Source organism: Orbicella faveolata, unplaced genomic scaffold, assembly GCF_042242905.1.
Source record: "Orbicella faveolata isolate gen_17 unplaced genomic scaffold, um_ofav_v1 contig_2, whole genome shotgun sequence".
In the NCBI taxonomy this organism is placed as follows: Eukaryota; Metazoa; Cnidaria; class Anthozoa; order Scleractinia; family Merulinidae; genus Orbicella; species Orbicella faveolata.
Genome location: NW_028301547.1, coordinates 14,941,919 through 14,965,400, shown reverse-complemented (window position 1 = coordinate 14,965,400; position 23,482 = coordinate 14,941,919). Strand labels below are relative to the sequence as shown.

Sequence of the window (23,482 nt, the reverse complement as noted above, 5' to 3'; positions counted from 1 at the left end):
CTTTTGATGGATCATTTTCTCTGCCGATTTTCTACGTTCACGAAACCATGAAGAAAATCTATTGATTAGAAGTTTGAATTTTTTGCAAAATGCCCCATCGAATTCTGTTCTTGTTAGCTCTTGGATTATCTGTGCGGCGGTTTCAAATTCCTCTTGAAGGGTTAAGTTTTGTGGAAACGTTGGCAACATTTGGAATTATTAACGCAATGGATACACTTATAAATAGAGGATATTACACGGTGGCGAGAAGATATGAATTTTATGTTCTCGTGGCAAGAACAATATCTCACGAGTGAGCGAAGCGAACGAGTGAGATATTGTTCTTGCCACGAGAACATAAAATTCATATCTTCGAGCCAACGTGTAATGTTCTTTTTATTATATGGAGAAACCAATTCAACAAAAGCAAAAGGCGGGAATCGTCAGGTCATTGAACGATACGACACTCACAAAGGTGACATACGGAAAATACGCCACTCGTGTCCCGGATGAAGTGGCGTATGGAATCTACGAGTGGTTTAGTTCCCAGTAGAACACTCTTCTCCATATAATAAATACAAAATAATACTAGGATAGTTTGTGTCCGTTGATTCATCTTTTATAAATATTTTAAGCTAAAAACCCTGGAGACCATGCCGATTTACGCGCGCTAATATTTGATAATCAGACTAGTTTTCCATACGCTTTAAGTCCGAGACCCCCAATTTTTTTTTCACTTCTGAAACAAGTAAATCATTATCTGTCCGCAGTAGAAGTTTGAAGAAAATCTATCGAATAGAACAATTTCGCGCGAATGTCCTTAAAGGGATATCGAAACCATAAAAACCATGTAGGTAATATAGAATCTAACAAAGAAATTCTTTGTCAGGGTCTATATCGCCTACATGGTTTTTACGGGTCTTTGTTAGAGTCTATATGGCCTACATGGCTTTTACGGTTTTGCCATCTCTTTAGAGCTCAGAGGCCCAAAACTTTCTTTTACGATTCCCATCCTCCCCATCCCCTGCCCCCTTAAATTCGAACTTAAAAGTTCGCGCCAGAGCCACGCTCATCCATCTTAACAGAAGAGAGCCTGTGTTCTAGTATGATCATGACGCAACTACTAGAAGTTAGGAGTTGAAGAATCCTCCAAAGAACAAATCTAACCATGGACAAAAATGGGATAAGAAAAACCACACTGATCACTTGAATCTGACTCGAGTGAGAAAAGTTTTGGTTTATTTGGCAATAGTCTATAGAAGTTTTATATTTACTTGATTGCTTGATTAGTGTTTTTTAACTCACGTAGCATGCTTCAGTTAATCAGGTGAAACATGCTGCTCTTTTTAGCCAATCACAGAAGCAAACCCAAATCCAATCAGAACTCGCGGTTTCCTGCGCTTGGCACTGGTGGCTTGTTTTTCACGTCAAGTTATGATTGGTGGTCTGTCGTGATCGGCCGAATGGCCTGATAGGATTTTTTTCGTTTAGGTTTTTCAGACACGCCCCAGAAAACTGCTCCGATGGCTGGTCTAAGAGCTTGTAAGGGGATTTCATGCCGGTCTGTTCAAAGAAATCTCAGTACATAAAAATTAAGAGTTTTCAGTGGCCCCTGTGAGTTGTCATGTTCGTATAAAAGCTTTTCCTTGGCAACTCGTTCAGGCACGACTGTGATAATTATTCGTTTCTTTCTTTATCCTGATCGTTGACTTTCCGTGCTGTCCACGTTTGACTCATTCCTGCTTCCTATCCCTTTTCTTGTTTGATAGGTACTTCTTGGCAAGAAGGCGCTTTTGATGACCCACTCTAACTCTGTAAGGTAACAAATAAAACAAGTTAGGAAAACAATACCTCTAAATCTTGGATTGAACCGTCTTTGTATGTAAAATGTAACATTGTACATCCAATCTGAAAGCATGCATGCAATCTTTGAAGTGAAGGGTCTAGCCAAAGATAACACAGCAGTGATCAACCTAGATTGACCAAGGTTTGAACCCAGAACACTTGACCCGGCGCATTCATAATATTTCCCACATGAAAACTGTTGGCGACATAACTTCAGTAGAAGGATTTCGAAGGAAAAACCTCCACGCCAGATAAACCTTTGCTTGGGAATTTATTCTCCTCAGCAGGTTTTGAATGAATGGTAATACAATAGACACATACCCTATGAGTCTCGCAGGGTATACATTAGTCAATATCGACTTCTAAATTGACTGATATCACGTTTGGGAATTAAGGGCTTAAACAAGAAGTATGCCTTACAATTTCTGCACATGAGTCTTCTTCTCTAGTGTAGTTTCTGGCGGTACATACGATGCCTCCTCAATGATTCTTTCCAGTTTCTGAATTGCATCTTCCAAGTTTTTCAACTGGCTTCGGGTCTTCATAGAAGTGAGGTATAATTCACCACTCTTGTTGATACGATTTTTTTCCTGCAGAGTATTGAAATGAAACATCGAGGTTAAATTATTGAAAATTAATGAAGAAGTAAAGCTTTTACTGTGCAAATCATTTGTCAAAGAAAATCAGGAAAATGGCTATGAACACGTAAAGCCCATGTCATACAAGGATGGGAAGTTGCTGAGAGTTGAAAAGAGTTTCTAAAAGAGTTAAAGCTCTCAGCAACTCACATTCAAATTTCATGAGTTCCAGCGCGAGTTTCGAGTTCATGGTAAAACGTTCAGTTACTATTTCTAGCCTCAGTAGCACTCATAAGGCTTACAAAACTTATTCGCCTCCTGTACTTCCGTTATGTACACCCTTTTAATGTACGAGACTGGCAAAACAGCACAGTTGGCCACAGAGATGAGGAACTACAGGCTCTCAATCTTAGGAATAAGTGAATCGCGATGGACTGGCTCCGGTCAGAGGCGGCTGATCACAGCGGAACTGCTGTTGTTTTCAGGGCATGAACAAGAAAATGCTCCTCACACCCAGGGTGTGGCTCTGATGTTGTCCAGGACAGCTCAGAGGGCACTAATTGGATGGGAGGGGCGTGGCCCACAGATCATCACAGCAACCTTCCGCACAAACGAGAGGAGAATCAACATGGATATGATCCAATGCTACGCCCCAACAAATGATAGCGATGACCAAGACAAGGAGGAGTTCTACAGCAGACTGTTAACCATCATCCAGGATCACCCAAAACGAAACGTCATCATTGTAATGGGAGATTTTAATGTCAAGATTGGCAGTGATAACAGGGGCTACGAGGAGATCATGGGGCAGCAAGGTCTAGGGGAGATGAATGACAATGGAGAGAGATTTGCCGACCTATGTGCCACAAGCGACCTGGTCATAGGAAGGAGTTACTTCCAACACCGAAGGATACACAAAGCGACTTGGGTATCACCAGACCTGCAGACAGAGAATCAGATTGATCACATGTGCATCGGGAAGAGATTCCGAACTCTTCAAGATGTGCGGGTCAGGTGAGGGGCAGATGTGGCTTCAGACCACCATCTCCTGGTTGCATGGTTGAAGCTCAAACTGAGGAGAAACTGGACAGGGAGGACAAACCAACGCTTGGGGTACAACACCTTTCTTCTGAATGATACCAACAAACGGGAGGAATTCAGCATCACACTCTCCAATGAGTTCCAAGCATGGAAGAGGAAACCATTGATGTAAGGTGGCAGAGAGTGAAAGGAGCGGTCACATCGACGTGCAATGAAGTGCTGGGTCTGAGGAACCCCAACCACAAGGTTTGGATTTCCACAGAGACACTGAAGAAGATTCAGGAAAGAAAACGAAAGAAGGCAGCTGTTAACAACCGAACATGAACTGCAAAAGCTAAGGTGCCAGAGGAGTACAAAGGGGTGAACAGGAGTGTCAAAAGGAGCCTTAAGGCAGACAAACGCAACTATCTGGAGTCATTGGCAGCAGTGGCTGAAGAGGCAGCTTATCATGGAAATATGCGGGACCTTTATGCTACCATAAGGAACCTACCGGGAAAATATAGCAAGCCAGAGAGACCGGTGAAAGATAAGGATGGGCAACCAATATCTGATTTAGAAGGGCAGAAGAAGAGATGGGTGGAGCATTATGAGGAGCTGCTCAACCGACCTGCTCCCCCACACTCTCCGGACATAAAGCCAGCCGACAGCGACCTACCCATTGACTATAGCGCACCCACAAAGGAGGAGATTCAAAAGGCTATCAAGCAGCTGAGAAATGGCAAGGCTGCGGGACCTGACAACATTCCAGCAGAGGCACTGAAGGTCGACATCAGGACGAACGTAGAGCTGCTCTACCCTCTTTTCAATAAGATCTGGGAAGAGGAGTGGGTACCAACAGAGTGGAAGGAGGGTTACCTCATCAAGCTCCCAAAAAAGGTGATCTCAGCTCCTGCTCCAATTACAGAGGTATAACACTGCTGTCCATTCCGGGAAAGGTGTTTAATCGAGTCTTGCTAAACAGGATGAAAGATGCCATAGACCCACAGCTTCGTGAGCAGCAAGCTGGTTTTCCGACCAAATCACCACGTTGCGTATCATCCTGGAGCAGTCCCTGGAGTGGAATTCACCTCTTTATATCAACTTTGTGGACTATGAAAAAGCATTTGACAGCGTGGACTGGCAGACCCTCTGGATGCTACTGAGCCGCTACGGAATACCGGAGAAAATAACCAATATCATCAGAAACTCGTATGAAGGGATGACCTGCAGGGTGGTTCATGGACGGCAACTCACTGATGCATTTGAGATAAGAACTGGAGTGAGGCAAGGATGCCTGCTGTCATCAGTTATGTTTCTTCTGACGTTGGACTGGGTAATGAAGACATCTACAGCCCAAGGCTGAAATGGCATCCAGTGGACACTTTGAAAGCAGTTGGTTGACCTGGACTATGCTGACGACCTGGCCCTTCTTTTGCACTCTTGACATCAGATGACGGAAAAGACCAGCACTGTTGTAGACGCCTCAGCACGTTTGGGCCTTAAGATCCATATGGGGAAAAGTAAAGTCCTGAACGTCAACACGGTCACAGATACTCCCATTATGTTGGAAGGTGAAGCACTGGATGATGTAGAGAGCTTCACTTACCTAGGCAGTATCGTAGATAACACTGGGGAGACAGAAGCTGATGTAAGAGCTCGCATTGGCAAGGCGAGAGCAGCTTTCCAACAGCTGAAGAATGTCTGGAGATCATCACTTCTCGGCACCAGCACTAAAATCAGGATCTTTAACACCATCATGAAGCCTGTATTGCTCTATGGAGCCGAAACCTGGAGAACCACCGTCTTTCAACAACGCTGGAAGTGGATTGGCCACACCCTTCAGAAGTCCTCATCTAACATCACAGGGCAAGCCCTCACCTGGAACCCTCAGGGTAGAAGGAAGAGAGGCCGACCAAGAAACTTGTGGCACCGTGACCAAGAGGCAGACATGTGGAGAAATGGCTACACGTGGGGAGAACTACAACGACTGGCCCAGGACTGTGATGACTGGAGGGTGCTTATTGGTGGCCTTTGCCCCAGACGGGGCTACAGGCAATGATAATGATGATGATGACTTCCGTTAGCTTGATACTTTAGAGATAAGGGTTTATATTTTTAGGTAAGGGTAACACTAACATATGTAATCATACCATTTTGGTTCATTTCAGCAGCACATCAGGTGAGTTTGGTGAAGCCATCATTTGTATTTTTGCACAACTGCATCTCACCAAAATAACCATGGTGAGACCAAGCTCACCTGAAATGCCACTGAAGCATACCAAAAAAAGGTACGATTCCATATTTACCATACCCAGATTCAGCCAAAATTCAGGAGATATTTTTCTAGTTGCAGTACAATTAGCCTCTTCCAGGCGTTCAGTTAGATGGGGCGCAGCTGTTTTTTTGCGCTGCGCCCCAACTAACTGAGCACCTGGAAGAGGCTACGGTACAATAATCTGCAAGGAAAGAAAACTGTGTAGACCGGCTTTTGTTCAAACTTTCCAGATCTTCAATACTTGTGTCTGGTTCCTCATCAGCCATTGTTTTAACTTGTTCATGTGGAGTTTCATTTACAGAATTTTCCAAATCCAATTTTTGCAAGAAATCTGAAACTCTTGCTCCATTTTAGCAAAAAATAGTTTCAGGACTGTCGGTAAAGAGTTTGGCAGGAGAGTTTTGACACCTTTTAACCCCCAAAATAAATGCTAATAAAATATTTGATTTATGCGCTTAATATTCCATTTTTTAAAAACTCCTTTCAATTTGACTCACGCAAAAAAATTACTTTAATTTACTTCCTTTACTGGAAAGGTACTTGAAAATGACCATGATATTGCAGCCAAGCAGGTCAGTGACTTGATATCACGGGATATCAGGACGGTAGACATAGCTTCTAATTGGCTGATTGCAAATTTGGGTACGGTAATTGATGTTAGCAGCCATGAAACTAAACCTGCACTGAGAGCTTCATAGAACTTAAAAAATATCAAAATTTTGAATGTAACTTGAAATTCTAACTTGAACTCATAAATTTAACACATTCCATTTGTCTGAGGACAGCCAAACAAGGATGAAAGCCAGTGCAAAGGAGTTTGCAAAAATCAGGCAGTCTCTGTGTGAACTCTCCTCAGTCCTTATGAACATTTCAGCAGGTACCATTCAAATTCAATAAGAGTACTGGTAGCTTAAGTCAATAACAATACAAGCTTGGGGGTGGCTTCCAAATGGGGAGGGGCACTAGAAGTCCCCATTTAACACTTTCTTTTATGTTACTTCAGTCTCTGATCTTTCACCCCTGACTTTAAGGCTTTAGTTCAAATTATTAAAAAGTAATATATATAAATAAATAAATATAATAATGAAGAATTTTTATAAACAATAATAATAAATAATTAAAGATTTTGCCTTTTTCCACTTTGCTTAAGCAATTCAACAACAACAAAAGAATTTTTGTTCTAAACAAAAGTTTGTATAAGCAAAACCTAGCAAAAGTACCTTTTCTATTATCTTGTGTCGAACATCTACAGGAATCCACTGTGCAGACAATACATGGAACCGCAAATCCACCTTGGTATTTACTAAAAGAAGTGAAAATAAGCGGGCACAAAAACTAAATTTAGTTTTAATCACTTCACCTTTTTCAGCAAATAAGTTAAAACTGCTGTCAAAAAGTCATGCCATCTTTCAACATGCTATGTAACCTGGCCTACATCAAAATGTAAGCACAAGTGGCTTCTTTATGGTCAAACTCAACTTTTAGTCATGAAAGATGGATTTATTTGACATCAAACTAAGGCTAGGAGCATCAAGAAAACATTTTGTGAGGGATAAATCGACTGCTTTGAATGTTTACATCTTTCGAATATTAACTGAACAGCAGCGGCCCAATTCTACCGGAAGTCACTATTGGGAGCTGATCGACTACACTAAAATCGTTTGAATTATCCTGTAAATTGGGAGTCCACAATCTTCTTCACTCATTTGAGGTCAGTAATTATCATATACTTGTCATTTGTTCCGCTAATAACCGGAAAAATTGATAGTTTCACAGGTAAACGGTATTTCAGCTGTTTACATAGCATGTCGAAAGATGGAATGTTTAGAGATGGTCGAAATATGTCGCCTATGCACATAACACTGAAAGCGGGTGTAAGTTATAGTAATATTTATTTATTTTGAGTAGTTTTTTTTGCTTATTTAAGCTTAATGTATTCTTTTGCTGAATGATATTCTCTGTATTATGCAAAATAAAATGGTTGTTGTTGTTGTTGTTGTTGTTGTTAATATCAGTGTTACAGGTAACTGCCAAGCTCATATGTGTATATACTTTTTTTTTTGTTGAATCATGGAGGATACAAAATCCAATGGTTAGAGCAATGGACTCTGGATTGAACAGGTACATGGGTATAGTCATCTTTTTGATAATTTACATATTAAAATATGCAATCAAAAAGATGACTTAATACAAGATTATTACTATGACATCTAGCCACACAACCAAGTAGGTTTGAAAAATACTGTCTGTGTAATTCTCATGGCTACACAACCAACAAGACTTCGAAAAAGAATTCAATACAGTCAAACGGCCACCCTCGGGAAAATGGGAGGTGGCTACTTAATAGGGGTTGGCCACTTAATAGGGGTTCATATACTTTGAATTTTTTTTTCCATCTAGTTAATTGCTTAGTGAACATGTTGTCACATCAAGAAAATCATAATAAATTTGTGTTTGAACGTTTTTTGGGCCGTCTCTTTCTATCTCAGACTGTAATCTATGTGTATTAAATTTTACTGTATGCAGATACTTACAGTGTAATAGGGGTAAAGACATCAGAAAACCCTCATGGGGATGACCAAAAGATGGCCGCAGACACTTAATAGAGTGGCTGGTTAATAGGGGTTTTAACTGCAGTATTCTACTGAAAATTTTCCAGGGCTTTGATAACTGGCTGCTTAATTAGGGTAAATGGCCGCTTAATAGAGGTTTGACTTTAGTTTCCTTGTTCTTTGATGTGAGTTTGTCTCACCTTTATTCACATTCTGTCCACCTGGTCCAGAACTTTTCGAACATTTGACTGTTAACTTGTCTGTCAAACAAACGGGAAATGGCATCTTCAATTTGAGAAAGCAGCAGAATCACAGATAATTTCACAAGTTATAAGACAACATTTTTCAATGTTACAAACACATTTTGATGGTCATCCGTCGTCTTCAGTGCAACAGTAATATTTACAATCAGCATTAATTTACAAAGAAAGGATTAAAAGATAGATTTTGTTTATTATCTGGCCAGCCAGATAACAAACAATTCATTGCTTACTACATTCTCACAATATAATTGTTTTATGACCATTTATTATTATAAACTGTTGTAAAGAACTTAACATGAAATTAACTTAGTCTGAACACTGAAATTTTGGCTGACTTCATTCTTTGCTAAAACGCTTATTGTTGACTTCTTTTTTTCAATCATTTTCACCTTCAGATGTTTTATTTAACACGTCTGTGGCAACTTCCATTAATTTTTAGTATTTTCCACTTCCGCACTCTCCTCTTTTTTCTGTATATTTTCATAGTCAAAAATGCATTTGACACACACTCAAAAACTTTGTAGCTGTGCGACCATATTCAACAAGTAACAAAATAACCCTGTAGCTTTGCAACCTTGCTCAAAAGGTGCAAAATATTTCCAGAATTGTCTGCAGCACATCCCAATGTATCATAACAATAATTTAGTACTGCCTGGTTGGCTGTATCAAAACTCATTTCGTGACAAAACAACCAAATATGGCACTGTAATAGCACACAATGCCATGTAACAATGGGAAGTTAATTGATTAAAAACACCTGAGGCTTGTAGGATTTTTCCTTTGTGTAGTCCACTTATGGGAACTTAGACACTGAAAGTGTCCATAGCTACTTATGGCAATGTGTAAATTATTCAGAGTGTTGTATGTTGTTTCAAATGGGATTTCAAGAAAGCTTCTAGTGCATTTCTAGGTTTAAGGTGACTTAGAAACGTATCAGGAAGAGCATGGCTGAGGGTAGAACTTCCACTAACTGGGGATACTACCTCTTAGACTACTCATGCTCACAAAGATCTGTCACATGAGATCTGTCACGTGACATCATGTCCTCAAACCCTCAAGATATGGGTTATATGGGATTTCACAATATATTGCATAATCCCACAGAAATTACGTCATATAAATTTATTTAAATTTATTAGCAAATGTTTCTTTCTTTAGTGTCTTACCCAGTGGAATTTTGCCTTTGTAATCCAAGCATAAAGCTTGGCCATCATCATCCTAAACAAAAATGTATCAGTGATGGCAATGTTAAAAAAGAAGTCAAGAAAGATCAACAACATTAAATTGCTAGTTACAGGTTTGGCCTTAAACAACTAAATACAGGCATTAAGATGAGCTTATAACTATCGGGAAATGTCAGGCACAGTGGCATAATGTTAGTGCACTAGACTCTGGATCAAGCAGTCCAGGTTTAAGCCATAGATGGGGTCATTGTGTTGTGTTTTTATACGAAGCACTTAAATCTGACAGTGTCTCTCTCCACCTGTGTGGAGGACCATCCCCATCTGGCATGTCCTCAGGTGGCTGATAAGGGAATGACCTCTAGATATGGACACCATCTGCGAATAAGGCACATGCCAAATAAGCAGTCATGGACCAAATGGCAGTGGTCATATTAGGGAAGAGGGGGCTGTTGGGTGGCACTGACATCCCCAAGCCAAAAAGTACCCCATGTCCCAAGATATGACCATCTATAGGCGAATGAGTGAAACTAATGTGCGAGCCTGCAAGCCGGAGCTGCAATTTTTTTTCTGTGTTTTTTTAGTTTTTAATTTAACGTTAATGTTTTACTCAGTAAATGCTACACTTGGCAGAAGAAGCAAAAGTTTTCAATTTTCTTTTATGCATGAAATTCCGTGCGAGTAGTTGTCTGTCCGTATCAAAACGGATTTTGCAGGTCAGTTTCTAGTTTTAGATATGAATGAAATTTTGAGTTTCCCTCACAACTTTTTGTATCAAAATGTTGATTATGTAAAATTGACTAATATCCAAATATAAACAGGGAAACGTTCAAGTGAGGCGAATCTTAGGTAATTATCAAGATGATATGTCAAGACGCACCGCTATGAACAGTGCATAATTTTTGTTTTTTGTTTTGGCTCCCAGTTGTCCGTTGTTTTGTCTCTTGGGAAGGCGGGCTCTTACATGTAATTGTTGTTTTTTTTTAATAGTTCCCCCGTAAAATCGAAGGACTGGACAACTGCCGATTTCGAGCAATATAAAAGTTTGGGGATAAAACCCATTCGCTCGGCCCAGTGAAAGTCAGTACAATTTACTGAGCTGAAAAAATTCACAACTCCTTGCAAACTAATAGTCCATCAGCTGAGAGCCAAAAATTTGGGTTTATGGCTCACTTGAGGGAACAGCCAAAACATGTCTCATCTTAATCTTTGACTATTAGGCATCATAAAAATGTATGATAGCAAGGAAAGAATGGTAGCTTTCACTTTGTAAATCAAATTTTAAATTTTGCCCCACATAACCTTGCTTTGACGCCATCTTGGAATTTTGGGGAAGGCTCCAAAGTGGTTTGTATTCCTTTAATGTGAATGAATCGTGTTTCAAATGCAAATTTTATAAGTACTAGAACTCCAAACATGATGTCCATTTGTTCTAGAGCTTGAATTATAAGTACATGACATCATAGGTAATGTCACAACTCCTGATTATTGGTCACAATATGATCATTATATTTTGCACTTATAATCATTGCAAAAACACTGTGGGGTACGGCTCTCAAAATCATTTCATGAAAAGAGGGCAGGTAGATAAAATATTTGTATAAATTGCAAGTTTGTTGAACCAAAGCTCTCAAATTCATTTCCCTGTTTCCTACATCCAGCCCCAGTTCCCAAACATGCGTTCTCACAAACAAAAGTGCGAAAGTGTTTCCTCTGCACCATGATCTGATCAATGATGGATGAATGCATTGTATGTGGTTGTTAGGGTCCTAGGTTAGCCCTGGAGGCTTCTTAACGAGTATTTGGCTACTACTTCATCACAGACCTACATCCATAAGGAGTTGGCTCCAGTAGCATCAAAGACATCAAAGCTGTACAGAAAGCAACATCAGAAGTAAGTGATGACTTATTGTAAGCCAAGTGAGCAAGGTAAAAAAGACAGTGAATGACTTTGTAACGATCATTGCTCATCTAATCCCACTTCAGATTACTTAGATCCATTGAAGAAAGCCAAGCTGAAGTCTTTTAAGGATCTGTAGGCTGTGCATAAGGTTCACAACAAGGATGTAGTACTTCCTTCCCGTATGCATCGTGATGTATTTGCTCTGATGGCACTTGTCAGACAATTTCTTCCACTTCCTTGGTCTTTTGCTGATTCTTGTGGACTCTCGCGAAAAACAACTGTGCAAAGTCGAACTGTCCCAACAGCTAGAGTGACGCACCACACACATACAGTTACCAAGAAATACCCCGACAATGCAACCGGTATTTTCAGTATACCTGGAATGGTGGTCTTGCACAAGTAGAATATCTCACCCTCTGGAGGTATGTCTCATGTGGGTGCTAAGAGAGTGTTTGAATATGAGCACCGACAACAGGCACGTGGACGTAGTGTTCAACATGTATCACGAGGTATCGATCAAGACTGTTGAAAGATTTTAAAGAGTGTCTACCTCTGACGTTGAACAATACAAGAACATACTTCCTACCTACACTGTGATAGGCTACAAGTAGTCCCTCTTTCACTTTCTCCATGGTGCGTGATGTAAGAGAAAACCGTGAGAAAAAATGGCCGCGCAAACTCCTGGGGACGCCCCCAGGATTTAATGCCGCCATTTTTTCCTTGCGGTTTATTTACGGTCTGCAGTCTATGGTCTCCCTCAACAGACTAAGCAAAAGAGAGACTACTTGTAGCCTAATACTGCGAAGTCAGGGAACAAGCTTTTCAGTGTCACTGTGAACAAACCTGACATTGCCAATTCCCTCGTGTCACAGTGGAAGAAAGAAGCATTCTGAGGCAGGCTCAGTGACTGGATCATGTACGTGACAACTGAAGATCAGTGCTAGAGACTAAGACACAGCCACATGCGAACCAGTTCCTGAGATAGAGTTTAATCATGAAGAGGCTGATATGAGTATGGTTCTCCCTACTTGGTACATGGGAGGCAGGTGTGTCATTCACTCTGACACTGATATCTTTGTCCTACTACTTGCTCAAAGCCAAAACCTTGGAATGTGCTACATGAAGAATGGAAGAGGTGAAAAGACCAGACTGATGAAATTTCTTTAGTTATTAACAGCTGCATTGACAAGCACTACTTCATGAAAGTCCTAATTAGCGTACACACGGTCACAGGCTGACACTCTCTGGTAAGCAGTCCAGCTTCTAATTCTCCAATATAGTGAAAGGTACTTCTGAGGTATAGCAAGAATTGGGAAGGAGTGAGCAGTATGCAATTAAGAGATACTGGAGGAGGCACTTGTGTGACGGCTGTATGAGAAGGAGTGCCAGAGTATAGATGAGCTGTGCTATGAAGTCCACTGTGCCAGAGGCAGGAAAGTCTAGCCAGAGTCTTTGCGGCTATGCCAGTCATCTCTATGACACCACGTTACAAGAGCAAATTATCAAGCAGCAATCTGGAGGGGAGCCGTCACCACAGAGAAGACAGTTGAAATACAACGCTAGAAGCGGAGTATTTTTGACAATTTTTGAGGTGTTTGGAGAGGTGCTCAAACAGAGTCTTGAGTGTTTTATAGAACTTCTCGATTGGAACTAAAACTAAGGAGAAACAGAAAAATAAAATCATAGAAATTTCTGCTAAAACAATCAGATATCCAAACACCATCATGGTCATGTTTAGGCTTGATGAATTGTTTGTGAGTTTGAGAAGTTATAGATCCAAATGCACATGACAGCAGTGACAAAGGGCATTATACGATCGGGGTGTTTCTGTCTAAATTGAAGTGTGAACCTAGTTACAAGTATATACGTTGAGATATCGTATATTGGTTCATGGAGTAGTGTGCTTAATTAACTTAACGTAGGAAAGGTGTTTTTATAGAACTGTGTGTTGAGCACCTTATTGGTAATTTAGTTATTTCAGATGGTTAAAATAGAGGTTGAATCACCAACTAGAAAACAAAATGGTGGCCATTGTGGCATAATTTATGAGGTCATCATAGCTTGAACAACCACAGAAAACACTGAAATAATATCTAAGATACTAATTATTCCAAATATACATCCAGGCAAAATATTGTGTGCCTCTGAGAAAAGAAACATAGGAAAATAACACCTTTCAAAGTTCCTTTTAGAATTCCAAGATGGCAACCAAAAGGAGGGTATTAGGGGTAAATTTAAAATTCGATTTACAAAGTGAAAGCTACCGTTCTGTCCTTGCTATCATGCATTTTAATGATACTTAATAGTCAAAGATTAGGAATATACAAGTTTCATTTGTTCCCCTTAAGTGAGCCATACAGCCACCTCAGCTGATGGACTATAATTAAAGATTAAGCAGAAGTTTCCTCTGTACCAAAATTGTGAGGTACACCTCAACTCGCACACACACAACTCACTTGTACTCGACATATCCTTGTTTAATTCTCTTCCAGTGTTACAACGCGTCCTGTTTTCTGTGTTCTCTCGATGAAAACCTATTTCACAATCACTTGTGTCTCCAATTACAATGTTTATGAATCTCATGATCCTAGCTGTCAACTTATGAAATGTCACGCTGTTACGACACCTCTGTCTACCTCGTTTGCAGCTACCAAAAGGCAAGATGGGAAAAATGACCTTCCTTTAATATCTGTTTATTTGGTAGAAATAAAAAAAAAGAGAGGAAAACTTTCCTATCAACTCACTTGTGCATGTGAAGACTGCGGGTGTTTTCCATTATGCCAAAGATTCCTGAAATTTCGGTCGGAAGTCAAATGGAAAGGTTCATTTTGGTTTCTTCTGACCACAATATTCAGGATCACTGCTAGAGGTGGTCCACTTATTTTGGTCGCACCGGTCCGACTGAAATTTGCTGGTCCATTTTTGACAAAGCGGTTCACTGCCCTGCTAGCTTCTCTTCACTTATGTAGGGAATTCAGAAAAGGAATAAAAAATGGTAAGAGACCAATTCCTCTTCGTTGGCCTGGTTTGATCAGAAAATGTTGCTCCACTTTCCTTGGGTATTGGCACAACAGAAGCACCTCGCATGTAATAAATACCATATTAGGGCATTATGCCTGTTTTTGGATTTTTTGGCGGGAATCTTTTGAGGCTCACAAAAAGAAATTCGCGGCTCGAGGCTTGGGCTCGCAGGCTCACAAAAGAGCCTCCCCCTGGGCAAATTAGGGCTACCTCAAATGCCCTGACAGCCAGTCGGTGAGACAGTAAATCACATACAAAAGAGAAACTCTGATTTCCAACCTGGGTAGATGGAGTTCATTAGCAATGACACTGCAGTCATCTAAGGGAAGGAAACCCTAATGGAAGAACCCAGACCTTCCAGGTTGGAGGTATAGCTGATATCTGATAACCCTCTCCCGTAAAAGAAAAACATGAAAGAAACCATAAACAGAGCTGATTCGAGTCTTGAGTACAACATGGCTACCACTCTCTTCAATGGACAGATCATGATGCATGAGGACCAAAAGTCGAGAGGATGCCCTTGAGTCAAATAGGCCACTGCCACACCCAAGAAAAGTCATGAAGACTGGAAACTGGAATGTAAGAACAATGTACAGAAGTGGAAACATTGCACAGGCTGGGAAAGAAATCACCAGTAGAGGTATTGACATCACAGGAACTAGTGAAACACACTGGATAGGACAGGGAAGAGTGCAATTTGCTGTACCACCTGCCATATTCATGACTTTTCATTTAAATAAAAGAATCAAAACCAGGACCATGGACAGTATGAAGCAAACCAAGGCAATTGCCTTAGTCATTTTTTTTCCCTTTTTGTTGGGTTTTTGTTTTGAAGGGGAACAGTAAAACACTGTTAAATACCTAGGAAGAGAATTCAACCACAGACATTATTTTTTTCTGGCTATAAGTTTCGATATCATAGTTTGACCCAGATCATTTAATTTTCGAAATGATCCAATTTAAAATGTCATGTGGACCATATCGGGACCATATGTATGGGTTATTGACCAAGTGTGAGGTCAAGATGGCTGGATATTGGCCAAGTTCTTTTTTTGCGTGTTTATGGACCGAGACGGAGTCAAGGTCCATAAACTCGCAAAAAATGAACGAGGCCAATATCCAGCCATCTTGACCGAACAAGCTTGGTCAATAAAGGATTTATTACATGGCTTTCGGGGAAATTTTTCTTGCAGGACACCGCGGGTAGTCCCGAGCGGGCAAGATAGCTCCATCTTGCCCGCTCAGGTAGCCAATCACAGCGCAGGATTTGATTCATCTTGCCCGCTCATGGAGCTAGCCATAATGCAATAATGGCCCACTTCAACTAACACTGGAAGTAGCTATATAATTTTGTAATTATTTCCACGAGAAAAAAATTACCATTTCATATCTTTGCATAACAGCGAATGCTAAAAGCAAAGAATCAAAAAAAGATATCTAAATTAAAATACAAATATCTATACTGAAAATCTTTCCGAGGGCCTGGGTCAACTGAAAGTTGTCACCACAGACATTAGACAGATTAAAGACATCTTCATTACCTTACTGTCTCCTCTTTTTAGGCTCCTCAGGTCCAGAGAAGAGGTCCGAAGATACAGAACTTTAAGAACGTTTAGTCTTCTTTCTAACAAACCATGCGACAGAAAAACGGGGGAATATGTGCGTTGAAGGCAACGCAACATTTCAGGCCGCCATTAAATTTACCCAGCAGTCACTGGGCTCTTCACGTTTACAACACGCACGAGGTTTATGCGTCACGCTAGTCACGCTCCTGCGCGTCTCGTATCGCTATCGAAGCGCTTTCAAATTTTCGACAGGTTCGATTTTATACTGCTGCGCGTTCGGCTATTGCAAGGAGCTTTACAATCGATGATCTATCGTTTTTCAATCATTAATGTGGACTTTTTGAATAATAAAAAAACATGGGAAATTAGTCTTTTTATCGGTAGAATTCAGTTTGGCTGGCTAGCTAGTCAAGTGAAAAATATCTGGGGTATGGGCATCACGTGACTGCTTGTGTATGTGTTTTATAATTATACTGTCTCATCCAAGAAAATAAGAAACCTTCATGTTATTACATCACTTCGTCTGAGACATTCAGAACGATTGCGGAGCGATAAGTAAAACAAGCTGTCTATTAGAAACAGCAATGTCTATTAGATGACGTCATAATAAATTGATGGCATCATCTCGTTAACATCAATCAGCTTGCTTTTCGAAGATGCTCGCGCCTAAATAGAGCCGAAAGGTTCGGACCTTTCAGAACATGGTGACATGACTGGAACAGAGGAAAACTAGTAGGGAGAAAGTAGCTGTATTTTCAATGCTATTGACAAAGCGATCACGATGTTAAAATCCAACATCAGCCTGGTAAAAAAGAATGATTCCTGGGTTCCCAGGAAAGAGCAGCAGTTGTCCATCATCGAGAAACATGGCTACACCTTAATTAAAACTCTCGGAGAAGGCGCTTACGCTAAAGTTAAGCTGGCCGATTCTAAAAAACACAACTGTCAAGTGGCTGTCAAAGTCATCAACAAAAGACGAGCTCCTAAGGACTTCCTGAAAAAGTTTTTGCCCCGAGAAGTACACCTGATGCATCGGTTAAATCATCCAAACGTGGTAAGTGAGTTTTTATTAATTGATCGTCATTAGATAACCGAGAAAACTCATGACACAAATCATTGAGAATCCTGTTGACGTTTCAACTTGGTCACGTTCGGAGAACAGAGGTACAAATCGAATAACTTCTAAATATAGTTATCATCGTTTCTTGACGAGCGGGAGATGATTCGCGCAGAAAGTACAATTTACCCAGAAAATTGAGCGTTTTTCTTATTACTGAAATAAAAGCACGAACTACAGTAATCTCATCTGGCCAGTCACAACCAACGCGAACAGCCAATCAGAACCGGCAAAGCAGAAACGCACAATCGGTGCCAAACGCGGGAAAACGTGCGTACAAGTCAAGTCCTGATTGGTTGATGAGACTGATTACTTTGATTTAGTCGTGCGAGTGCCTTACTGTCCTGGCCAGTCCCTGAAAATTAACTCTCCTTTTCCCGCGCGTTCTATATAGAGGTTGACCTTGTATGCTTTCTCTGCTTTCTGCTGTTTTCTGTGCCAACTGAGAAGAGCTACAGTGGAACCTCGATTTAACGAAGTCGCTGGGGACCGGCCAAATTTGTTTGTTAAATCGAGGGTTCGTTATATCGCAAAACCTCGATATAACGAATTTGAGGGGAAACGACCAAAATGTTCGTTATATCGAGGTCATAGTTAATGATTGATTTGTAACACAGGTGACTTCTGTCACGCAATTCAATGCAATTTTCGTCACCCAGAAGTGCCGCGTTTTGAGATGCAATTCATTAAGTATGGTGGCTTTCAATATCAATTATTTTCACTTTTGAGGAGACGCGCAGCTTTTGTTTACAAAAGAACGACACTTTCAGAGTAGCTATTTAAAAATGTTGCTACATAGAGGTTATACAGAAAATTGTCTATGTAAACAAGGAAATGGGCTTTAGTGTTGTTATGTTGCACTACCCAACATTTCCGGATTTCAAAGAAGATAGAGCAGAAGTTAATTGATGTCGAAATACTATAGTGCCAATATCTATGACAGATAATAAGCCGTTGACTGAAAGGTTGCTGTGTCTTTACCATAAGGATTACAAGGATTTGTTGACTGTTGATCTGTTCAGCGTTTATCTTCTGTCGCATGTTGACCCGGGATGTTGACCTTGTAATTCGTTATATCGAGGTAGATTTTACGTTTGGGCTTCTGAATTATGTTCGTTATATCGAAGAATTCGTTATATATATCGAGGTTCGTTATATCGAGGTTCTATTCCATACATTTTACTGTAACTTTGGCCGGGACATAGAATATCGTTCGTTATATCGAGGACTTCGTTAAATAGAGGTTCCACTGTACTAATATGATATTGTGATCCATAAAGCTGGTTCGTTGTTACAAATGTGACCAACCGCAGAAATACGCGTTAAAAATGTGTAGAGTTTTATATAATTATACTTTTTGTTCACGCAGATCAAGCTATACGAAGTTGTGGAAACTTCAACCAAAGTCTTCCTTATCCTGCAATTAGCTACTAAAGGAGACTTGCTAGAATACATAAATAGCAGATCCATGCTGAGCGAGGACGAGGTGCGCATGTTGTTTTGTCAGCTAGCCGCTGCCATGACTTATTGCCATAAAGAGCACGTGGTACATAGGGACCTAAAATGTGAGAACATCCTCATTGGTGGAGATGACAAGTTGAAAGTCACAGGTAATTCACCGGAGAGTTTTAAGTGAAAATCTCTTGCCATAGCTACAAATAAACCCAGGTAAAGCAATCCGTGCAGGCAAATTTTAGTGTGAAACCTTCAGTAAAGCTTCTCATTATTTCCATTTCAATGCTTCGTATTTGCAAATTAATAGAGGCACGTTCGTTTTTTCCTCAAACACATCATGATTTAAAAATTCTTTCAAATTGCACTCACCTGAAGGGGCGTGCAATTTTGAGAGAATTTTCAAATATCATTGGTAGTATAAATCGATTCCTTTCGCGCCAAATTCTTTACGTAACATTCCTATTGACTAATTTTATAACACTTCAGTTCCAAATATTTCCACACTATTTTCCTAATCAATTCTATCATATACTTTAGACTTGATAATGAGGACATGGAATCATTAAATTGTTTTTCCTAATCACATCTTTTTCTTCAATTATAGACTTCGGGTTCGCCGTCAGCACTATTAAGAATCGCCTATTAGAAACCTTCTGCGGCTCGTACGCTTACTGTTGTCCCCAGATCCTTCGAGGAGAGCCATACGACGGCAAGAAAGCGGACGTGTGGAGCATGGGTGTAGTTCTGTACGCGATGGGGTGCGCAAGGCTTCCATTTAGTGAAAAAGATATGCGAGCGTTAACTAACGAAGACTTTACAAACAAGATCAAATTCTCAAAAAGAGTCAGTAAAGGTATATTACTAAATGTTTGAATGTCACGATTGATAGATAAAGCAGCGTTTTCTTAACGTTTTTCAGTAAAATGTTTCGAAGGCTATCCCTGTCGCCTTCCTTTCCTTTACCAGAAATAGATCTTATTCACGATGGCTGCATTGTTTGTTTCATATTGCAGTGTAAATTTGAGGGGGCAAAAAGTTAAAATCGGCAAATTTGAACTCGCTTTGTGTTGTTTCTGATACATTTTGGTCCAACAAAATATTTATTTTCATGTTAGTTTAGTGCATGCAGGAGCCATAATCGGGGACGGAGACCGTAAGCCTTGGGATCTGCGCGCACCTATGATATGGGACAATTTTTCTATTTTTAGAACAAATTGCGCCATCCTGACGTCATATATCCGCGCGGATCCACGCACATGTCGGGGGCTCTCGCGGGGATGTTGTCACATTGCGTGATCAAATGGTTAGAGTTGAGAGACCTTGAGAGATTATCTTGCGTATTTTTCACAGCGATGGCAGGGAATAAGGCAGGGAATACGAACCAGGGCGCTTATATGTAGTTTTATGCTCTGAGCTAACAGAAAACGTGGGTTTTTCAGGGTCGAAAACAAGAATTCAATCTCGCGCTGGGAATGAATAATAAGATCTGCTTGCGCTAGTTGTAAGCTTACGCGTATGTTTTTGCGTTTGTTCTGACTTAAGAATATAGCAAGAAAACTCTCTACTCTGGTATCGAGTTAATTTGTGAGTTTCTCAGACAATGGTTAATCATAACCAAAACCTGTTTTGATGGTTTCTTATTGTTTGTGCTTGTTTGGTGAGTTTGCAAGAGTTTTTGAAGGGAAAGTCTGACGCGTACAGCTCATTTGCATAGTGCAGCTCGTGCACGTTCAAGTCCGAGTCGGTGTTTTCAATTGTCAACAAATCTTGACAAAGATTTCTTTCTTTATCTTTTGTGCTGAGATGCTGCAACAAATTTCATGAACGCAAAAAAGGCTACTAACATCATGTGTGTTTCTTCAACATAAGCATAGTGAAGTTTTACACTGCGAAAATGAAAATAGACAAGGACTTTTGATAACTCGATCAACAAAATCGAAATCGTTATTCGAAGTTGATTAAAGAAAGCGTCATCGTAACTTTGCTGATTATTTCTGCTTTATTCACATATTTTCACCTTAGCTTTTAATATGTTCTCAAACATTTATCAATCTTAAACATATTTAACAAATATAGAGTTATTGTTTGAGTTCGATGTAGCTTTCACACGAAAGTGCGGCGGAAGTACAATTTGTCATGTTTACTGACTGTACAAAACACGCATCGGCGGGCGCTCTCATTCATCGACAACAGAGAATTTACTGGATTTTTACACGAATAAAACTGAGCAGTTTCTACGGACGTAAAGTTATTGGGCCTTGATGAAACATCAAGCGTTGCTTACAATTCATGCGAAACTCAAACTGACCAAACTAGCAATTATTTTGTTTTACTTTTCAATCGCGATAGACTAGCAAATTCCTCGCAAGCGTGTGGCAAGAGGAGCTAGGAAACTATGAAGTCCTGAAGCTCTGCTATATCTAAATATATCCAGCTAGTTTTTCGCTGTGTAATGGAAAAGCTGTTAATCTTCAACATATGTGAAATTTTAAGTGGAGTAATGTACAGCTCATGTAAAAGAAGCATCCGTCGGAACACAACCTGGTCGGCGACATATATAAGCTTAAAGCGGAACATACCTAAATTCGACACTGTCTTACCTCACTCAAACTGGAGCAGCTTACGACGAAAATACTTAAGAAAAATTCCAACAGACGTAAACGCGTTGAGTTGTGGGCCAAAAACATGACAAATTTCGGGAATCTCGGGCGCCATTTCCCCCGCGCGAGATCCGCAAAAATCCTCGCAGCATGTACACGCGTGTGCCTCAGGCGATGGCGCAATTTGTTCTAAAAATAGAATTATTGTCCCATATCATGGGGACAACCCCAATACGAGAAATGGCGCGCGCTTACGGTCTCCGTCCCCGATTATGGCTCCTGGTGCATGAGACTTTGCAACTTACATATCCCCAGTGGTATAGCTAGGTAATGTATTGTTCTGGAATATGAATTCACATTTTTGTCTATATTAATGAAGACAACACAGCATCTTGACTCTTTCTATAACAGAATATCGGGACCTGGTTCGTTGGATGCTCAATACGAACCAAGATGAGCGGGCTTCGGCGGAGCAAGTCTTTCGGAGCCCCTGGTGCATAAAGGCCATCAAGGATAATCCCGAATTGAGTTATCTTGAGGAACATCTCAACCCGGTCCTCGTGCGTAAGCCTTCAGAATGTGCCCCTCAAGAGACAGATGAATTTGGTAAGCAAACGTTTTCTAATAACTCAAGGAAATGAGCTTCTAAAAGTCAGTTTACTAGGCTACTTCTCTGTTGGCTTGAAATTGTCTTCATTGAAACTGTTGCTAATATACGTTGAAATGACGAAATGTAACTTCCCTTCTGTCTTGCCATAGTTTACAGACTGATACCCCATGTAAACCAGAGCTCAGAGCTCAGCTTTAACTAGGGATCACCGGGTCCCAGTGGTTTTACGACCAACTGAAGTAGTTTTTATTGAAGTTTTTTTCAATTTGTCAGTTACTTTCAACTTATCACCCTGGCCAATCACAAATGTCATAGACAATCCAGTGAACCAATCAAAACTCGAGGTAAATGCATGAGGCTGACGCGAAGCGCGGGAAAAGGTGTGTGAGTGAGCTACGGTTAGTTTTGGTTTGACTTCGGATTTGATGAAAGTCTTTCTATTAGTATTAGTATTAGTATTAGTATTAGTATTAGTATTAGTATTAGTATTAGTATTAGTATTAGTATTAGTATTAGTATTAGTATTAGTATTAGTATTAGTATTAGTATTAGTATTAGTATTAGTATTAGTATTATTATTGTTATTATTATTATTATTATTATGAGCCATGAAAAGCATCACGCCCATCTTTTTCCTTTCTTTCCTTTGTGTTTTTCAGAAGAGGAAACATACCCTGTGGACGTAAAACAAGTACACGCCAAAATCGGCGAAAAGTCCAACAGAGGAATGGTCACTTGCTTCACATTCGCAGCACCCACTTATGTCACGAAACAGACCAATCAGGGTCGACGTCATACTATTTCCGGTTATGAAATCCACGATAAGAGTTGTCGTGCGAGCCTGCGCGATGACTTACTGCGGTCTCTGGCTCAAAAGGAAATAAAGTCAAAGTCTATGCACAAAACTGAAGGGGGAAGGAAAGCGATCCCTGAAGAAGCTTTTAACCGACAAAAATCAAGGCGCCGAAGTTCATTGGTCACAGACGTTATAACGGTTGCCGTGTCACCGAGTAAACACAAACCAGAGCGAAGGAGGGCTTCTCTAGTGTCTGACGTCATCAAAGTTGATGCTAAGACCGCTAATAGACGCGGTTCCTTGGCAAGGTACCAAGAAAACGTGAATACGTTAATACCAAATAAACTTGAGATCGTGAAAGCGTGCAAAACCGACAATCCCGAGAGCGCGCCTGGCGGGCGAGAGACGCGAATGAAAGAGATCGCTAAGCTCAAGTATACTTCTGCTGCCAGGGCGGCGAAGATGGCTTTCCAAGAAGCTCATATTGCGATGGAAGCCAATCGCAGACTGTCTGTGCAATGCTCAGCTCACTACGTGACAATACCCGGCGTGGAAAAGCTCCCCGACTTCCAGAATAAGAGCAAAAATGTTATAAAAAATACGAGTGCCAAGTTTAAGAACTGGCAAAAGAAATTCAAAATAGGATTGACTGCAACTACTGTAATCTAAGGCGCATATGTCTCCATCTGTCTCTATGAACAGAGAGCTAAATCGATCTATAG

General features: G+C 40.4%; 1 protein-coding gene across 3 annotated transcripts in view; it reads right to left on the bottom strand.

Moving 5' to 3' along the window:
* Window positions 1–1,196: 1,196 nt before the first annotated feature.
* Window positions 1,197–23,482, bottom strand: part of LOC110047283 (large ribosomal subunit protein mL62-like) — a 29,950-nt gene continuing 7,664 nt past the window's right edge. The window contains exons 1-7 of one of the 3 annotated variants that reach the window (XM_089289812.1): window positions 16,159–16,241; window positions 12,440–12,711; window positions 9,679–9,730; window positions 8,450–8,509; window positions 6,918–7,000; window positions 2,245–2,414; window positions 1,197–1,791 (exon numbers count right to left, since the gene is read on the bottom strand). In XM_089289812.1, the coding sequence (XP_089145938.1) occupies window positions 1,713–1,791; window positions 2,245–2,414; window positions 6,918–7,000; window positions 8,450–8,509; window positions 9,679–9,730; window positions 12,440–12,484 (489 nt within the window). In that variant the 5' untranslated portion in view covers window positions 12,485–12,711; window positions 16,159–16,241 and the 3' untranslated portion in view covers window positions 1,197–1,712. Of the gene's footprint in view, window positions 1,792–2,244; window positions 2,415–6,917; window positions 7,001–8,449; window positions 8,510–9,678; window positions 9,731–12,439; window positions 12,712–16,158; window positions 16,361–23,482 lie in introns of those variants that run through there. The other 2 variants (XM_089289811.1, XM_089289810.1) reach the window with 2 other exon arrangements.